This window comes from Lutjanus erythropterus, chromosome 1 (assembly GCF_056507025.1).
Source record: "Lutjanus erythropterus isolate fLutEry1 chromosome 1, fLutEry1.hap2, whole genome shotgun sequence".
NCBI classification, from domain to species: Eukaryota; Metazoa; Chordata; class Actinopteri; order Lutjaniformes; family Lutjanidae; genus Lutjanus; species Lutjanus erythropterus.
Window position 1 is genome coordinate 31,152,655 of NC_139317.1, and position 20,227 is coordinate 31,172,881.

Consider the following 20,227-nt stretch of genomic DNA (forward strand, 5'->3'; position numbering starts at 1 on the left):
GGCAACAACAGACAAAGGTGGGCAGCAATCAAAGCAGCTTTGGTGTAATGTCAATAACATTACCATTTAAATGTGAGTAGGGTGTCACTTTACTAAGCATTATATATTTTTTAAAGTTTATTGCTGGCATGGGATACCATGATTATGCATCACCAACTGGCAAGGAGGCTCTCAGGAGTTAGTGTGACATGCAAATGTCCGAAAAGATACATACTACTGTGTATTTGCAAAAAGGTATGTTGAGCAACAGTACACACTTTTGATATGTAGTTGCACTGAGTCCGTGATTTCAGACTAGCTGTAGGTCTGTGTCCTGAGCTCTAGGTCTGTGAGAGCTGCAGAGCAGATACACACATACACAGTGCTTGTGTGTGTAGTAGTGGGTGGGACCATGGATCTCCGTTCTAGCACCTGCATACTCAGGAACAGCTTCTTCACCTAAGCTGTCACCTTTCTGAACTTTCCTCCACAGTGCATGTTTCCCTTTTCATCCTCTTTTCACATTTGTGCTTTCAATGAAGGTCTCTAGCACCACATCCATGATCCAGAAGCAATCTCCAAATTTATTTGATTTGATTTGTGTACAGAAACTGGTCCATCTCAATTAAAAAGAGACCCCATGTCAAAAATATTAACATTTACAATGTTAATACAAGCATTTACAACGTTAATACAAGCATCACAGGACCCATTGTGACCACAGTCTCTCCCACAGGTGGTTTGCCATCTTCTGCTCCTGCATTTATATAGGACTGAAATAATAAGAACCTCTTACCATGTGGCAGCACAGTAACCCTGCAATAAATATATTTTTTGTGAAGCTTCTTAAGTTTGTTTTTTTCATTTTTTTTAATCTCAAATGTTGCACTTTGAGTATTCCATGCAGGATCTTAAACATTTAGAGCTTTCTCATGAGTCTTGATGGACAATAACATCACTGCCCATTAACCTACTGTAGGTGATTGCATGCACAGTATGTGGATCCAACACTGACTAACCTTTGCATCATCATTCACCTCTTAAATTCAGTGAGTGGGAATTCCAATCACATGACTCATTTGTCAAACATTCGCAATTAAAAAAAAGAAAGAAGGCATCACAGCAGGTGTTTTTCATCAGCCATCACATTTGTCATGACACTTGCTGGGATGTGTCTGATCATGCTTGAAAATCTCAAATCTCTGAGAGCAGTGCAGCAGAAATCTGTTGATTTATCTGTAAATCATGAAATGGTCAGTTTTTAAGCCACACATAGACTAAATGACTAAATACTCCATACAGTGTTCTGAGCTCAGGAATTATTCTGACTGTATCAGCAACAAGTGAATGATGATGGTAATAATTAACTTTTCGAATGGTTGCCATCCACGCAATAGATGCAGTTGATAGAGAGTCCAAAGTTAAGATTTGTGAGAGTGTTGTTACAAATGCAAATGCAAAGGTTGTCGGAGGAAAATAAGGTACGGAACAAAAACAACACTAGCTTAGATTCTGATCTACCAACTAAGAATAAATTAATCAAATTATTTTGTGACAAGATCCATTTTTGTTTTTCATGATGCTTCATGATTTCTGTGATTTCTCAAGCACAGGTGGATATAGCATGATCAGTGTCTGCTGATGGTGATAACCTGTTGAAAAGAGAAAGAAAAAACACACTTAGAAAAGATTAAGAAATGTTTTATGAATGTAATGTATTTGGCATTATTCATTATTGCAGTTATAGTGACCACTGCAGAGTTCCTGGGACACAGTCTGAGCTTATATGAAACAAACAAAAGAGAACTATTACAAAGTTTTGTTTCTTATACATACTGTTTTGCAGAAGATGGCAGTAATGCACTTGATACTGGATGTCAAATATCACAAACTATAAAAAGTGAGCTCAGATTCCTTCAGAAGTGGGACAATTGAGTGCTAGTCAGTGATCTGGAGAAGGAACTATAAAATACCTATAAAATTCTAACAACAGTCACAGAACAGACACACAAAGTTCTCAGAATAATATTACATCTGTTGTTTACCTGACCTATGATACTTTCGTAAAATCATATCCGTGACTCTTGTGAGAAACCTGGTTCCTATTCAATTCATCCATAAGGGGAAGTGAAGACTTGCTTGTACAGCACTTTCTTTTTCTTTTCATGCAGACTTCAGTGCTTGCACACGCACTTGCACCATGAACCACTTGACTGAGCAGCTGCCTTCAGAGGAAATGGCCCCAGAGGAGCTCGACGGTGGCACAGTTGTGGCTTGCGTGATCCTGGGCCTGTCCTTCCTGGTGGGCACTCCGGGGAACCTGCTGGTGATCTGGACTATCCTGAGACACATCAAGCAGCATTCCCACACCGTGGTACTCATCCTGCACCTGGCTGCTGCCGACCTGCTGGTCCTCATCACCTTGCCTGTATGGATCTACTCCCTCGTATACACCTGGGTGTTTGGAAAGGCCTTGTGCAAAGCTTTGGGGTACACTGTCATTGTGTGCATGTTCAGCAGCATCTTCTTCATCACACTGATGGGTGTGGAGCGCTTTTTAGCCATCTGTCACCCATTTTTGATGATGCGCTGGAAGACAAAGAGTGTTATGAATAGATGTCTTGCATTTTTGTGGGTCCTTGCTTTGCTTCTAGGAGTGCCTGCTTTACTCTTCCAGTCTTTGGATGACAGTGAAGGAACTGAGCAATGTTTTATGAGAGAATTCAGCTCTGAAAGTCAAATGATCATCGTGTTGTGTCTGGAAACCTTGGCCGGCTTTGTAGTCCCTTTCATCATCCTTGTTATTTGTTACTGTCTAATAGCGGCCCAGCTCAGAAAAATGAGTTTCAACTCCAAACAGAAATCCATGTTTCTTGTGCATGCTGTGGTGATAGCCTTCACACTGTGCTGGTTGCCGTACCATATCATCAACATTTTTCATCTGGTTTGCAACCTAGGATCAGACACAGAGGACGAATGTGTGCCGAAGAGTATTGTCTTTAGCTGTGGTGCCCTCGTTTTTATTAGCAGCTCAGTGAATCCTGTGTTATACACGTTCTTTGCAAGGAACTTACGAGGGAGTCTCGAGGAATCCAGACTGGTCAGGCTGTTCCAGGAAATAGCAACTCTTACAAGTAAACTCAGGGAGGTGGCAGTACAACAGCAGACTAGCCAGGGGGCAGCAAATACACAAGTAGAACTGATGTCTGACCCTGTGTGAGAGAAGATACCTGGAACTGTGATACTGGGAAAATTTGACACTTGTCTTCTGCTGTTAATTAAGGAACTAGGCCAGGGGGCTGCAACCGCTCCTGGGTCGCATGTCGCTCTTTTGCTCCTCTCCAATGACTTTGAAAAAAAAAAGAATGGAAATAAGTAGCAGTTTCTATTTTTAATTTCTATTTTTTAACAACCATTCTTGTATAGGCCTAAAGTGATCCTTACATTCTCATGTGTGTAATTAATTAATTGAATTGTAATTAGAAAATAATTACATTTTCAAGGATTACTTGAATACATTACAAATATGTTATACAGCCTGAATATATTCTACTGCATATCAAAGTAAGTTACTCCTTTCTGGTTGCCATTTTCTTTATTGTGAATTAATTATTTTCTTTTAATGATAACTCATGGATAATGGAGTTTTTATTCCTCTTTATTTACATTGAAAATGGAAGATCATTTTGATTAAGTGCTCCTCCTACTGTTTTTGTAAGGGTAATTTGTTTAGACCAGCTGTAAATTTTGAACATTGAACATTTGTCAAGAAGTCTAAAGAGAGAAAACAATATATGTGGTAGTCAAATTTTTGTCGCTACATCCATTTTTTTAATGTAAGGTGCAATATTTTCACTATTTGATTTTGAAGTAATCCAATGGATTAAATTACTGATTACAAATGTATTTGGTAACTAACTATATTTCAAAGTAATCTGACTCAAAACCTGGTTGTGACTCATGTCATTAGGTCTACCATCCTATCCTTGTGTCACATTTACCCTCAGCTGCAGGATAATTTATTGTCATAAGTTTCATAAACTTTGTCCTCATGCAGATGCTCATTAAATTGCCCTGGTTAATGTTACTGAATCCTTAGAATTGCTCCCACATTTACTCTCTGGTGAAGCAATGGAGATGGAAATGCAAATGGAGATTTTTGTCAGTAGACTCTAAACTTATGTGAAATTCTAACTCTCTTGGACCACTTACTTCTTTTTATACCCTTATCTGTGACCTGAGGTGAAAAATGGACTTATGACGCCTGTATGAATCACCTCGTTGTGTCTCAAATATCCCTGTGAGGAAACCCCTTTCCTGTGCAGTCTATTCGCAAGGGGAAGTGAAGACTTGCTTGTACAGCACTTTGTTTTTCTTTTCATGCAGACACCATTGTCAGCACATACACTTTCAGCATGAACCACTCGACTGAGCTGCCTTCAGAGGAAATGGCCCCCGAGGAGTTTGACGGTGGCACAGTGGTGGCTTGTGTGATCCTGGGCCTGTCCTTCCTAGTCGGAGCTCCGGGAAACCTGCTCGTGATCTGGACTATCCTGAGACATGTCAAGCAGCGTTCCCACACGGTGGTGCTCATCCTGCACCTGGCTGTCGCTGACCTGCTGGTTCTCATCACCTTGCCCGTATGGATCTATTCCCTGGCCCACTCCTGGGTGTTTGGAGAGGCCACTTGCAAAGCCATGGTGTACATGATCAACGCCTGCATGTACAGCAGTGTTTTCCTCATTACCCTCATGAGCGTGGAACGCTTTGTGGCAGTGCGATATCCCTTCACCTCAGCTGTCTGGAAGAGGAAAAAAGCTTTGAATAAAGTCTTGTTGGCTCTGTGGACTGCAGCCTTCTTGTTCAGCGTACCGGTCATCCCAACTCAGGTTGTAGAGACCGAGTCTGACGAGGAGCACTGTCTGTACCGGGAGTACACTTCTCCGGCCCAGGAGCTGGTGTGTGTGCTGCTAGAGACACTTGTGGGCTACATATTACCCTTCTCCATCCTGGTGGTGTGCTATGGCTGCCTGTGCAGTCGGATTACTCAGATGACCTTCAAGTCCAAGCGAAAATCCACAGTTCTGATCGCCAGTGTGGTGGTCGTGTTTGCCATCTGTTGGACGCCTCATCACATCGGAAACATCCTCTCACTCATCATCTTGGCCATCGATAGATCCTCACCGGATGCAGCAGATAATCTGGAGAGCATCAGGAGCACCACAACCTTCATTGCCGGAGCCATGGTCTTCATCAGCAGCACTGCCAACCCAATGCTCTACATGTTTGCAGCTCGCTCCTTCAGGAGCTCCCTGCGTGACACTGGCATCCAGAAGCTCTTCCGCCACATCTCCAGCACCTCCCCAGGTGAGGGCAACAGAGAGGTGTCCTTTGTGTCCAAGAGACACAGCAATCAGACCAACAGTTCTCAGTGTTTGTCCGAGTCAAAAGACCAAATGGACATATTGATAAAAATGTGTGAAAATCATCCATCCTGATATTGAAAATGTGTGTCTCAGTGTAGATATTCTTATGTGTACTATATGTATTTTTTTGATTTACTGTATGTATTTTTTTTTTTTTTGCCTGAAATGAAGCTCAGTTTGTATGAAATTACAACACAAATGAACAGGAAGTCAGTTTTTCTACATACATACTTGCCTAACTCTGTAACTCTGTTTTACATGATTTTTTTTAGTTTTATGTTTTTTTAATGTTGAATTTATATTTATAAATATGTTATATATTATAAACTTCATAATTAGTACAATAAATAACTCAGTACGCATTGTATATGTCTCAATGTAAAATTTTGTAAATATAAATTTTTTGGTATTATTTTGTTGACACCAACAAAGGGAAACTGCATTCATTAAGTTATTAAATCTGCTTAAGATTGTTTTTTAATTGTCTGTAAGTGTGGGAACATGATTAGACAAAATGCAGAATGCTTTATCTCATCATCGTGTGGTTGTCTGCCTCTTCTTTTTACACTTTTGGCGCCCAACAGCTTTGGCTGTCTTGATGACGGTAAGACTTTACATAAGACTTAGATAAAACTTTAAGAAGTTGTTGATCTTGCTGTCTCTTCATGTGTTGTGAAACACCTCTGATACAGTCTTGTGTGACCATTACCAAAACTATTCACAATTCACCGGAGCCCTTTTATGTTTTTAAGAAATCTCTTGTACAGTCTAAAACTTACAAACTATTGTAAAAAATGTTTTTTTACTCGTGACAAATTAGCTAACAATTGTCCTGGTATTCCACTACAGACAACAGTCATGCTTTCTACTTCCTCTCAATGAAAAGATTGCAAAATGAAAAACTGCATGTTCCCTTTGTTGAGCAGCAAAAAGCGGAATCATGTCTTTATGTTTGTCACAGTCTTAAAAAAAACCTCAAACCCGCATTTTTAAGTGAGAGAGTTCAGCATCAGCTTATTTACTGATAATTCAACATGCATGTCAGTTTGAAATATATAATACACTCTTGTATTTTAATACCATATTAAGTTTGTCTGTTGCCATGACTACACAAAATTTGTTCTCACCAACTGACGCACCAGTAGATGGCAGTGGAGCTGTGTTTTAAATTACACATTTCAGTATGGTGGCCAATTAATAATAATATTTTTCATTTCACTGTCCCAATGTGTCTCTTTTTAAAAAGTATCAATGCAAGGAATGGTTAGTAACATTAACTTCACTTTGATAGGACTGAAAAGTCAAACTCACACATGTATTAACCTTCATGTCCTTTCTGGGCAGTTCAAAGTGGATGTGGTTCTTGATATATAGGGAGGATAGCTCCAAGTACCAAGTGTCTGGGTGAAAAGTTCAAGCATTTGGAAGAACTAACATTCCATACTCCTGATTTTCTCATGGCCTGTCATTTCTATGTTGCGTTAAATACTATGAGATAGCTTAGTGAGATATTAATTTGAACTGAGATTTGACTCAACCCATTGTGACATTGCTCATCATCTCCTTGGAACCAATGAATATTAGTCAGGTCAGGATAATTTTGACTGTGACAGTGGAAAATTACAGAGAGCAAAGGGTGTGACCAAAAAAAAAGATGTGTCAAACGAGATCACACAAGAAAACGTAGCTGACCCTGAGACTTGTTAGACCTTTTCTCACAGAATGAGGAAGTGGTGTATATACAAGACAACAACAGTGTGGTATGTGCCACACCAATTCCCTTTCATTATGAGTATATTTCTTCAGCGGGCCTTTTCAATTAGTGGCCCGCGAGAAAAATTCATCCCTTTAACAGCCTCAGTCAGGTCCTTCTATAATTTATAAATATGAAGAGAGAATTAAATAATAAAAAAAAACATTCATTGTAAAAACAAAGTTGGAAAAACTTGGGATTGTCTTCACTCGTTTTTTAAATTTTGAATCAAAACTCAAACTCTTAAGTTTTGAAATAGACTAAACAAAGTCTTGTTGACCTATAATCTTTTGTCGAGATAATATACCTAATCTAAGGTTTTAGAACCCCCACCCCCCCCCCCCCCCCACCCCCCCACCCCCCCAAAAAAAAAAAATTGTATTTCAACAATTGTTCACAGTGAGCTGTGAAACTGATTTTTCAGTGTTTGTAAAATTATTATAATGTAAAAACTACTAGACTGGAGTAAAAAAAATAAATAAATAAAAGGGGCATTGTTTATTTACATTTCTAACTTTACAGGTCAGACATGGTCTGGTTTGTGCTGTACTTTTTAATTGAATTAACACTTTGTTATTTATGCTCTGAATTGTTAATTAGCTGCAAAGTGAAAAAGAATGTAGGCAACTACAATGAAATTTACATTATTGTGACATATCAGTGTTTATGACAATTGATTACTTTTTGCCCTCAAACCCCGCTTCAAAGTTGTCCTATTTTTAACCAGATTACTGTAATACATTTAAAAGTAACCCACACATCCTCCAGCTGAAGTACACCACAGGACAGCACCTGCCAAAGGGATAACTGAGCCATGAATCTTGGCTATCCCTAAAGTTCACTGAGAAGTTCACTGTTTTTGAGTGTCACATGATGTGCAGACCTGCACACCACATGACACTACTATCACTGACACTGAAGTTATTTTCTGAGTATGGTGGCGGCTCCTAAAGGGTGCCTTCTTAATTGTAGAACTCTTTTTTTCCTTTTTTTTTTTAAACAATTACACCTGCTGAAAGACAGACTTAGCTTGTCATTTTGGTACCACAGACAAAGGCAACATGTATAAGCATGTCTGTGTGATGTCATGAAGATAAATCATTCAGTCATATATCATTACAGTTTGTGTCTAGGATTTCAGCTCAAGTGTTTTCCAGTGTGTCCCTCAACTGATCAGACTGGTTGGACTGGAAAGAGTGATTCCACATAAGGAAGGAGACACTGGGAATTATTTTTCATATTGGGGGATTTAAGTGAGTGAAAGGAGGTGAAGAGACAAAAAGCCTCACATTCACTCCAGTCTGCTGACCAACAGCAAGCAGAGATGGGAACGTCAGGACAGTGGCAACAAAACATGGCATTCTGGGAATGAGGCCAGACACTGGTGAAAACTCCAAGAGGCCAATAAGGACCTGTGAAGTTATTGAAAACTATAAATATGAAAGCTTCTCTTTGATGAAAATAAAGGCATACAAAAGAAAGATCCTCCATACATATGACCCAACAAAGAAAAAATACAGGAAGTCCATAATAAAGTGTAGGTGTGAAGCAGCAAAGTAACATTCATTTTTAGAGGAATGAATAAGCATCATAGTTGAAAACATGTAGGAAACAATAAATTAGATGCTGCTGTGTGCTCATTACACTGTTCTTTATTTGTTCTCTCAGTCACATTGTAAAAATGAGCAAACTGGTTCAACTATAATACATAACTGTAATAATATCTAGTATAATACCTTGAAACTTTGAGTCAGAAAGCTAAGCAACTTCAGCTGTTTGCACAAGTTCCTTAAATTTAGAATAAATAGTTCGGGTGAAAAAGGAAAAGCTGATGCAATCCATCAACTGCACACTTTTTATAGGTTTAATCAACAAGTTTTTTTTAGTGATACCAACAAGACAGTTCAAGTTGTATAAACCTAAACCTGAGCAATTTGTAATTTTTAGTTGTGCAAACATAGTAATAAAGTACTGCATAAATGTGATTCATAAAGATCAAAGAAGATTCAGAATACCACTTTATTTAATTATAAAACTGACAGTGGATTTGTGTGATCTCATATATCTCGTGTTACGCTGCTTGGGCGAGAGCTTGTGTACCCACTTCAGGCGTGTGCACACAGATCCAGTTTAAGAGGCTACAGTTCACATTTAGGCTAAAAACATGTAAATGGTGTCTTTTTGGGTCAAATTTTAATGTCACAGCTTAGGGACACTTGGGTTACACCACATGAGCAGTATGGAGACATTTTATGTTCTTTTGTGTTCTTTTTTTTTACATTTTATAACTGGACACCATTCACTTCAATTGTACTGGATTTGGCTGTAACGCTGTTTTCCACTGAAGCTCGGGGAGTGTTTTGTGAACTGGAGATCTTCAACCATCCTCACATCAGCACAGGGGTGAATAGATATTGAGTGAAATTTCATTTTTGGGTGAACTATTGCTTTAAAATACTACCATGAGGCATATATTACAACAAATATCGTATATTTACCAGGTTTCTCTGGCTACTAATATTTCAGCGTCTGTGTTTGTTTCTTTCTTTCATCCTGTCTTTCTTCTTTGTTCTCTCTGCATTCCCTTCTACCTTTTACATAACTGCCTTACCAAACAATCCTACAGAAACATTAAGTTAAAATTTGTGCAAATCATATGATGGCGCTGTAGTAATCATCCAAAGTTCATCATCATCATCATCACCCAAAGTTTACAACTTCAAACATTTAGTGAGTATTGGCCTTGTTTGGTGCAGGTGTACAATTTTGCTTTCTATTCTATAGTACTTTCGAATATGAAAGTACCAGTTTGCCACTTGCAGAACACTGCATTCAACAGACCAGAGGGTAAAATCATAAAGGCTATGTGCTGCAAAATGTTATTTTTCTATTTCTAATCGTTAGACCTTACTATTACATCCCAAAAGAAATGTTCTCCAAGTCCTGACAATACACTCTGTGAAAACTGGGGAAAAAAAGTTTACCAGTGAGGCAATGAACATAAAATAAATTAATCTGTGATGTTTTTGTGTTTAGATATTACTTAAACATGGGTGAAAGAAAAGTTGATGATGGAAACATATAGCATGTGTTCTCTAAGGATCTCAATTTAAAAACACTGATAAAAATATGGGACAAGATGTATGGAACAGACAACAAATATTAACAGGTTACAGAAATCAGTTTAGTACACCTCCATTTTGTCTCTTTTAAAGAATGTTTTTATCGTAGGTTAATGTTGGATACAGTCCTCCTTGGTACAGAAAACCTTATTCTTAATCTTATTTTTCTATTTTTTCTTTGAAGAACTGAGAAAAAGATTTGCCAACAATTATAATGATTTGGCCGACTTTATACATGCTAGTGGTCAACGTATAAAAAAAGCTAAATTCATGTTAGAAAACAAGAGCATTTAAACTCTTCTGAGAAAAAGATTTACTCTGAGTCAAATTTGTGTCGAGCATTATTTGATGCAGATTCTGTCAGCATTTGAGGAAGTATAAAAATACTTTGCATGAAAAATAATAACCCTTTTTAAACACAAAAACAATCAAAATACACGAAAGTTGTATTACAGTCTGCGGGTGTATGTTTGTGGCTACCTGGCATTTACAGTAGTTGAACTGTTCACTTACTCTGTCCGTGTCAAACGGCAGTATGCCTCATGTAGGTATTACAACCCTGTTTTGCCGAACTACTTCCTGATTCAACATTTCGACCAATTACATTTCAACCAGATTACAGAACTCACCCCCAACGTCCCGCCCTCACCTTTCCAAACCAGCCAATAGACGACGCCGCTGAGTCTCTCCTCGCTCAGAGGCCGAGCCACACAGGTAACTCAGGAGAAAAAAATAGAAAGGAGAGGAGGAAAAAAAAAACTGCAGGGCTTGTTATGGAGTTCGTGTGAAGGAAACACGGATTTCCACCCTTCTTTACCAGTTAAACCAGTATCTCTGGATAGAACACACTCAAGTACTTCAACAGGTAGAGTCTCTGGCTGCAAACTCTTCCGTGGCTCCTCTGAAAATAATCTCCCCCCTTTTTTTTCTCTCTCCGTTTACCTCAATTGAGTTTCCAGTCCTTTTGTTCGCTCTTCTTATCACTTGGAAAAAGGTGAACCCTCGTGTTATTTTTATTTTAATCTTTGCTTTAATTGTAGTTTTTACCCTTGTGGTCCCTGATGGCTTCGCACAGTGATACTCTGGTGGTGTTCTTTGGGGCAACAGCTGGTGCAAATGGGGGTAAACTGGGTTCGGATGAGAGGGAAATAATTCTCTTGGTGTGGCAAATTGTGGATCTACATGAGAAAAAGGTACGGACCTTTTTGACCCGTTCGTTCGTTGTACGGTTTCTTATGTACCCAGAGTGTTTGTGGCATAGTGTCAGCCTGTACAGAAACAGTGTGTTTTGACATTTAAATCAACATGGTGTGCTCTCTGAAACCGTCTGTAGCCTGCTTCTCTCTCGCGCTAGCTAACGCTACATCCATGTCTCGTTAGCTCACCTTTTTCACAGGTGTGCGACCAAAATTTAGCGAGCAGGTGGGGAGTGTAATTTCACCCAGTGGAGAAAACACACCTTTTTGGTTTGGCATGTCAGCTTCTCGATATAAACAACGCTTTATTGACAATTAAGTGCTTTTTGCCACTACATTGTCAATTTGTTTGTTTAACTTTTTTGTTGTTGTAAGAGTTCATTTCCTTAATGTGGGGGGCTATAGCCTGTTAATTTGCATGTTTTTTCACGCGGTATTCTGCGCCATGAAACGGTAAAAATCCCTCCACAGGTCGGGAAGCTTCAGAGATGTCTTGTCAAGCCAGACACTTTGGAGCTGACGGACCAGTGTAAAGAGGAGACAGGACTGACTCTGGAAGACATCATCAAGGCTGAGCCTCTGGATAAAGTCCTGCAACAGGTGAGTCCTGCTGGTCTCTTCAATGTGAGGGTGACATATCTACATTACATCCGTGATTAGGGGTGTAAAAAATATATCAGTATGCTTGAGTATCACAATGTAAGTTCTCATGATCTTGTGTCACTTTTCAAAAACGCTGTATTGTGATATCCTGATACATGCAAGATTCATGGCAGTGGTTCATTTTGTACTGTTTAAACCAGTGAGCTAGTTAGAGATGTTCTCAGATTTTATGCATATGGTGGTGTGTTCTTTATACTTTGCTAGTTTTTCCTATAATAAGAAGTAAAGAAGAAGTAAAAACAATACCAAATGTTGCCAATACTCAGCCCTAATTATGATATAAGACAAAATATCATCTTAGCTTTTGCATATACTTACATTGTGGCATAAGTTGTCTTTTCCTTTTTTTTAAGGCTGCATTACAGTAAAGTCATGTAATTTTCTGAACTTACCAGAATGTTTTAGCTGTTCTTGCATTTGCCTTTACCCACTTCACCATCAGATCAACATTAGTGCCAATTCTTAATCAAAACTCTCACTGTGTTAAAGGTACAATGCAGGATTGTTTGTTAACACATCATTCAAAGTTGGCCTGGCTCAACAAAGGAAAGAGAGGAGGGCGGACTTATTGGGGATGAAACGGTCATCTGTTTCATGATAAACCATGATAAAATTCCAGACAATTGGCATTATTGTTTCACATTTTAATTATTGCAATAACCATGTGTGATTACCATGCTTAGATTCAGGTTAAATGCTGTGCAGCATCATTGTTTTTGGCTGGAGGCTACACACCTCTGTCCAGTGGGCTGAAGCCCAGGAGCATCTCAAGCACAGCAAAACATTGGAAAATAAGGAAACACAGACAGAGGGCAGGGTCTTTGCAGATGCAGCCGCCACCACACATTTCTACTGAGTCTTAAGTGATGATTTAGAGGGATTATTTTTACATGAGTCTATAGATTATTGTTGATAGTGAATATAATATTATTGCAATATCAATATTGAGATATTTGGTAAAAAAATACTGTGATATTTGATTTTGTTTATTCTGCCCTGTTCTACGTAAAATACCTGTTCCTCAGTTTCACACCAACTTTGAAAACCACAGCAACGGCTCGTAAAATTTCTTCACCTGTTGATAGCATCATGAGAAATTCAGAGGTTAATCAAACCAACTTTCTTCTGTCAGTATTTGCCCGCAGCGAGATGAGACATGACAAGCCGACTCAGTATTATTAAGCTTTAAGTTACTGCGAGGAGTGTCAAATTTCCTTGATGACCTTTAGAAAAATGGTCTTCCACCTGGTTGAGATGTGTCATTGGTTTAGCCCTGACTGTTAAACTCTGCTGACAGTTTGTAGAAGCTCAAAGGCGAGGATAGGCAGAGCCCGAGGCATCTCGAGATAAAGCAGGAGTCGCAGGTCTAGTCTTGTCTCGGCCTGATGCTTGCTGCAGACATCTGGAAGACGGAATGTTTACCTGGGACCGCACCTCTGTTTTAGGCTGCAGGACAGACAGGAGAGGAGAGGAGGGGAGGCAGATCTTGGGCTTCATCCTCAGCAGTTTGTTGCAACACTCCTTTATAACCAAGACTTGCTTTCTGGTACCTCCTTGTCAGGAGGTGTGTTTTGACAAAAGTGCTTATGTTGCCAAACACGTTTTTCAACGAGCCCTTGCGAGAGTGTTTGTTTGCACCCTTCCCACCCCTCCAGTATTTCGTTGTTAAAAAAAAAACCTCTCATTATCATGCTGGAACAGTGTGTTTGGGTTGATATTAGTGCTGCTGTGGCCTGAATGCCATGCATGCACATGCAAGTTGGTTTGGGTAATCAATTGAAAATGGGTTGTTTTCTTAAATTTCTTTCTCAGGTTTTATAGCAATGATGCTGCTGGGGATATAACAGTCAACACATAGCCTGAGACAGTTAAAATTTCATGGGAGCTTGGTCTAAATGCTGAAGTCACTTATGCCTCATACAGACCTGGTAAGATTTCAGCTCCACTGTAGGTTAGTTTGTGTGCTGAACCTTCAAATATTAACCCAAGCAATCAGTTTGTTCTTTTCATACCTTTGAGTCTCACCAGTTACTTTCTCTTGCTATTGGTTATTCCAAGTTTAGTTTTATCCTGGTTCACACAGGGAAAAAAAGGAGGTACACATTTATTTTAAAGGTTTGTAAAACTGTAGTTTAGAGGCGTGTTGTTTACAGTTGTTTTCTTTCTGTAGGATGGGCCCATTCCTACTTACTCAATGATAGCGTGAAACAAGCAGCTGCCTTTTGTTGGTGGGTTCGTTGTATTGACCTGTGTGGTCAGAGCCCACAAGGACATCTGTCAGTTTTCTTTGGTGAAAGATTTATGAAGGTAGGGAAGACTGAAGAGGTTAGCAGGGCTGTTTAACACCTGGCTGCCATATAGTTTGCCAGCTAAACTCCATAACATTGTGAGTGTGAATATTTAATTTCAGGAGCTTTTGGTACACATGCACTTAGATCTGAAAATGTATTTGTAAATTTACATGTTGCTGTTATGTTACTGTGTCCCATCAGCCAGGCAGATGTTTTGCATAATATTTTTTATGCACAAACTAATAAATAATAAAATTACATATGTGCATAGGGCCAGTTACAGGTTGCAGAATAGATATGAGCATATGGTTGATGATGATTCTTTTTCTCATGTGCAGCAGCTCTGGTTGACGGGACAGTTCACACCAAAATCAAAAATGCATTTTTTTTTTTCCTCTGGCCTGAGTTTCTGAGTTCAGCCATAGAAATGTCTGCTTTCTTTCGAATACAATGGAACTAGACTGGCTTGTGGTGCTCAAAGCACCAAAAAAAAAAAAAAAACAGCATTTGAAAAACTCAACAACAGTGTCTCCTTATAGAAATCATTACCTGCATACTCAAGATATTCCACACATCTTGTTGTGAGCATTTTTATGTAGGAACTATTTTCTTTCTGCCAAGCTACACCCACCAACCGTATGACCGTGTAGTGGGAAGCGTGCATCTACTCATGGGTGAGAGGCTCATGCTTGTGACAGTGCAGGATGTAAACATTAATGGCATCCTCCTCAGCTGACCTGTAACATTAGCATCACTGAGCTAACATGTGCGGTGAAGAGATTGGTAGGTGTAGTTCAGTAGAAAGAATATAGTTTCTAGATGAAACTGCCAGATTTTGGGGGTGAACTGTCTCTTTAATGTGAGCGTGAATCCTGAATAACATGTCAAGGCTCTGTCAGAATAGACCAATGTGTAAGATGATGATTACAGACGACATGCTCGTACTCGAATATGTGTGTTTTACGACTGTAGCTGTTTGGTCACATTAGTGTGCGTGTGTGTCATAGCTGCAGTTCAGTGTGGCTTCTGGGAATAGGCTAACGGGTGCTTTAGCTGTAGCCAGGCTGTTGCTGACTGTACAGGACTGGCTTTTAGTTCGGGACGTTGACAGCATGTCACAACCTGTAGGTTGTGTTGTGAGACCTCACACACCTTGTTGTTGCTGTGATGTTGAAGCATCATCTTACTCGCTATAAAATCGTTTTTCAACCATTTTAGATCACATCCAGAAATGCTGACTACTGGCATCAACATTGAGTAAATGATATTTTGCACTTGTTTGTAAAGGCTGCTATATTGTGACACAGTTGACAACATATGTGAGAAAACTTTGTAAAACACTTAATATGTTACCTCGGGGACTGCCTGGCACTCCCTGCTGCTCTTATCGAAGGTTGTTTCAGTCACCACCACCCCACCTCACCTCAGCATACAAACAGTCCAGCTACACTAGAGAGCAAATGCTGATAGGACCATGTTCAAAGGCCACTTCCTCCCCCTCCTCTGTGGAAATGCCTTTCAAAGGGTAGAGTGAGACAGAAAGGTGGTTTAAGAGAAATTGGAAGTTTGAATTTTTTAATCTAATTAAAATAAATGATTTTTTTTTTCTGTAGATCATAAGGTGACATTGTCATGCAGAAAGTGTGAGATTATCACATCATAACTGGGAATGAGCAGACAGTGTTTGACATTCGGGCCAAGTGTGCCAGTAAGTCAAGATAACTGACAATATTAGCTACTATACAGATTTTGATCATCGAAAATGAAAGTTAGGTAATTTAATGTGGAAGCACTCTTGACTTTTTTTTTTCTGTGGTCTGTTCATGAGTTTGGCTCAGTGGCCTGCGTCAGTGTGATATTTGTCCTCTGTTGAGCTTGTTTGCTGTGGTTTTTGACACAGAGGAGAAAGGGAGAGGGTGTGCCGCCACGTCTTTTAAAACATTTGCTTTCCTGGGTAATCCGGCTTTAGTAATTGGCTAAGGTGGAGCTGCATGCACAGCTATGAGCAAACATTAGTCCTGTTATCACTATAAACATGAAATTGTACAGTATGGCTGTGCTTTAAAATGGACTGGTAAAATTAATCTACAGAATTTCGGAGTATTGTGGTTTGGGATTTTCTGTGTTTACTGTTAGAGGAATGAAGGCTTCAGATATTAAATTGGATTAAATAAGATACCTGATTTTAATTGCTATTGTGAACTTTTAGACACATGCAAATGTACAAAGACTGCACAGATGATTCCCGTACATTCATTGAATGAGATCTTGATTCATTCAGCAAATGAGGGAATTCAAATTCAAGACCTAATGTCACAATTGTCTTTTTTTACTTCTTGTTTGCTACTTACTTTGGCAAATGAATACTCTAGCAAGGGCTATGATTTAAAAGGCTTTAATACACCGTGTGCTGTTGAGGTGGTACTTGATACTGTAGTACAGTTTTTTTTTTTTTACAGTGTAGGACAGTTTTTTTTTTTTTTTTTTTTTGGCTTTTTTTTGCTTTAGCAGTGTAATATGGACATTTAATTAAATGTTACACTCAAGACATAAAGGGGCAGATAAACTCAATGTTGCTAAGAGTTAATTCTGTAATTTAATGTTGTTTGTGAGCAAAGCTGGTTTTCATATTTATTATTGATCACCAGCAAAGCACCTAAAATAAACCTGACCTCTGTGTACACTGATTCACAAATTGTTTCTGGTTAAGTTAAGAATAATATTGTGGTTACTTACACAGTTGCGCATCCTTTATCAAAATATACCTGTTGACCTGCTGTTCTCACACACAGTTTATCTATGGTAGCCCTGTCAATTAATAACCCCTGTATCAGATCTGGGTCATTGAGCATTGCTATTTACTTCAGTAGTTCTTAAAGAATGTGAAAAGCATCCATACAGTATTAATGTTAAGTGTGTTTTCCCAGTCTTGAATGTGTGTTATTGTTATGTGTGTTATCATGAAGCTTCTCCAAATACTCACTTGGTGTAAAACCAGCACATGTAAGAACTTTTTGGTGCTTTATCTGGATAAAGACCTATAGCAACATGGCTGAAAGTTGTACAGGATCTTGATTGTGCAAAGTGCTTGAGTGCTGTGCTGTATGAAATTTGAAGTGTAGCTGATGACCTTGACCCAAAAAAACTGCAGAAACATTTACAGGGTAAGGTGAAAAAGGCAGGTGGGCTTATTTGAAAAGAGTGGTAATGACTGTCTGTCTCTGTTTTTACTCACTATCAGACAACCACAAAGAGAAGTTGCATGATGTGAAGATTTTACAAAAAACACAGCTTTGAAGAGAGCTTAAGCTATATATTTTTTTATTTACACAAAATTCAGTTACTAGAGATCTCTTATACATCTGCTGGTCTTCCTCTGAAAATACCAAACCCATTTTTTCTCAAATCAATGAGTCCGTCTGCTTTCTGTCCAGCCTCTCCGAAACCTCCTTAATCTAACCCCAAAGCAGTTGTTCCCTCGTCAGCAGCTGGTTGGTGTTGCCAAATAGCCCTGCATTTCTCTCTGACTGTTAAAGAGCATGCCTCAACATGCAGCTCTAATACTCCCTCACTGTCTAAAGAGCTGTCATATAGAGCCAGTGGCCATGTGAAACTATTCAGCACTGGGTTTTAGGTGGTCTCACACCCAGACGGTCTAATTGTGAAGTAATTGTGGGAAAAACTAACATAAGACTGATGGTCAAAGACGCAAGCAAAAGCTAGTCTCCATCTTTTTGAGCAACAAGTGAAGACAAGTGGCATTTAAGTCGATATGACTTCAGAAAGGTTTCAAAATGTCAATATTGAGCAATATTATGCATAGTAATCTGTGTGGGATCCACGTTCGAGATTTCGCATATGCCCTTTACACCCCCCTCCCCCCATCCTAGAACAACTATGGCCTAAACGGATTAATTTGATGTTGAACAAATCTTTCAAGAGGACAAAAAGAAGAGTTGTGGTTGTTAGATCTTGGTCAGTTCTGTGTCACAATGTAATAAGTTTGGGGACTTAATTCCATGCATAGTAATCTGATCTAAATCAGACCCTGTTCCTTAATATCAGCATTGTTAGAGGAACACTATGCTACTGGTGTGGGTTGTTAGGGGGGTTATTTAGAAGGATGGATGGGAGGGAACGTACGGGGTGGGGGTGGTATGTGTATGCAAAACATTCAGTTTATTTCTATCTGTCATATTTGCACCCGTTTGTTCACAAAAAAATCAAAAATGTGTCAGCCAGCAGTCAGTGTTGCTAGTCCTGCAAATCTCACCGAGAATCAACAGCTTTCACTTGTTTTGTTTTGCTCGTCTGTGTGAGCAGACTTGTCTTCCCAGTGGCTCTCAACCAAACCCCAGCACTGCCCAATGTAAAAATGTAAGCCTTTACTCTCAGCACAGAAGCTCAGGTAACGGTTTACGGTACATACCCCACACAAAATGGCAAGTAGTCAAAGTAAATGACTAGCTGGTGAAACATTTTAGCAACCTCAAATATTCTCAGATATTTTTCTCACCATTTGGTAGACTAAACCAAAAGGTGAGTGAATATTTGATTTGACTGATCATCAGAGCACTTCGGTGGGGTGTCTGTGTTGCTCTGAGTCTGCTGGAAGTTAAAGCTGGCAGTTGAATTTGTTGTTGTCTTTGTACTTAAGTGGTCAAAAATTGTTTAACACAGCTTTCAAACTATTAAAAAAATATTTAAACTTGAAGATTGCCATTGAAGGTTAACCACCTAAAATCATCAGAAGATAATATGAATTGCTCAGAAATGCTGGAGTCTGACTTCAGAGGTCATTTGCCTCGGTATATGTTGATACTGAGGTGATGGCCTCTGTTGATAGTGAAACGTTGCCAACAACTGGTTGACACAACAAAATGGGAATTGGGCTCATTGAATGTGGTAGTTATAAATAAACATGTGCATATGTGGGAGTTGCTGGTATTTAGGACTCGGTGTTGTAGCTGTCAGAGTTACATGAAATGAAGACCGACAGACAGGCAGGTTGGACTTGTATGGGTGGTTTTTCCTTTTGTCTGGCTGTGACTGTTGGTCATGCTTTGAGAAAAAGGTGATCCTGGTGATTAGTGGCGTGATCATTCCTCTCTGTCTGCTCCCTCCCTCACTTAGCAAACACAGAAACCTGTCAGGCAGACCTTGTTCCTAATGAGAAACAAACGCACAGTCAAATGTCAAACACACCACCTTCACTTGTCTGCCTTTATTTGAGTCCACTTTGTAATTCTCAGTTTCTCGTAGTGGTTGGTGTCTGCACAACAGATATTTGCATCACATTAATTTATTATGAAGTCACAAAAGTTTGTCTCTTTTTCTCCAAAGATACACATTTTAGGCATGCTCAGATTTGATATTGCATGTCCTGTTTTCCTGTGATTGTGCAGATTCTGAAATGAGTGTTTTATTTTCTCGTCTCCTTCCTCTCTGTTTCGTTGTGCAGTTCCAACAGTCAGTGTCATCAGAGCTGAAGTGCCTCGGCAGAAGCTCTTACACACTTTGTGTCAACAGTCCCCTTGTCATCCGACAGGCCCTCCACCCTGAGGCTTCTAAAAAGGTAATAGTTCTCACCGTTGCTCCTCAAAACCACACACACGTTACTCCAATCATTTAAAAACCACAAAACACTTTATTTTGCATGGAGTAGTCTTATGATACATCTGTAATGGGAGAAAATGTAATTTGCTTTGTCAAAATGGAAAAATGTTGTAAATTTGTGTGCTTCCACTAGATTTTTTTGCTGCTTACTAAGCACTGTCATGGCATTCTCTGCCTTGCT

The 20,227-nt window shown here is 39.3% G+C and overlaps 3 protein-coding genes across 3 annotated transcripts in view; all 3 read left to right on the forward strand.

Moving 5' to 3' along the window:
• Positions 1 to 1,017: 1,017 nt before the first annotated feature.
• Positions 1,018 to 3,447, forward strand: LOC146333117 (leukotriene B4 receptor 1-like). Its single transcript, XM_084719686.1, has 2 exons — positions 1,018 to 1,460; positions 2,151 to 3,447. The coding sequence occupies exon 2, from the start codon at positions 2,180 to 2,182 to the stop codon at positions 3,197 to 3,199; it is 1,020 nt and encodes a 339-aa protein (XP_084575812.1). The 5' UTR covers positions 1,018 to 1,460; positions 2,151 to 2,179; the 3' UTR covers positions 3,200 to 3,447.
• A 693-nt stretch (positions 3,448 to 4,140) lies between these two features.
• On the forward strand, positions 4,141 to 5,655 carry LOC146333118 (leukotriene B4 receptor 1). Its single transcript, XM_084719694.1, has one exon. It carries the CDS (start codon positions 4,395 to 4,397, stop codon positions 5,475 to 5,477), a length of 1,083 nt encoding a protein of 360 aa, XP_084575820.1. The 5' UTR covers positions 4,141 to 4,394; the 3' UTR covers positions 5,478 to 5,655.
• Positions 5,656 to 10,989: 5,334 nt separating this feature from the next.
• The window catches only part of esrp2 (epithelial splicing regulatory protein 2), a 28,913-nt gene continuing 19,675 nt past the window's right edge, over positions 10,990 to 20,227 (forward strand). Inside the window, exons 1-4 of the mRNA XM_084719705.1 lie at positions 10,990 to 11,145; positions 11,321 to 11,473; positions 11,948 to 12,076; positions 19,892 to 20,005. Coding sequence (XP_084575831.1) covers positions 11,342 to 11,473; positions 11,948 to 12,076; positions 19,892 to 20,005 — 375 coding nt within the window. The 5' untranslated portion in view covers positions 10,990 to 11,145; positions 11,321 to 11,341. The remainder of the gene's footprint in view (positions 11,146 to 11,320; positions 11,474 to 11,947; positions 12,077 to 19,891; positions 20,006 to 20,227) is intronic.

Excerpts from the sequence above, each read along its gene's own strand:
- LOC146333117 (XM_084719686.1), top strand. The coding sequence starts at position 2,180 with ATGAACCACTTGACTGAGCAGCTGCCTTCAGAGGAAATGGCCCCAGAG.
- LOC146333118 (XM_084719694.1), top strand. The coding sequence starts at position 4,395 with ATGAACCACTCGACTGAGCTGCCTTCAGAGGAAATGGCCCCCGAGGAG.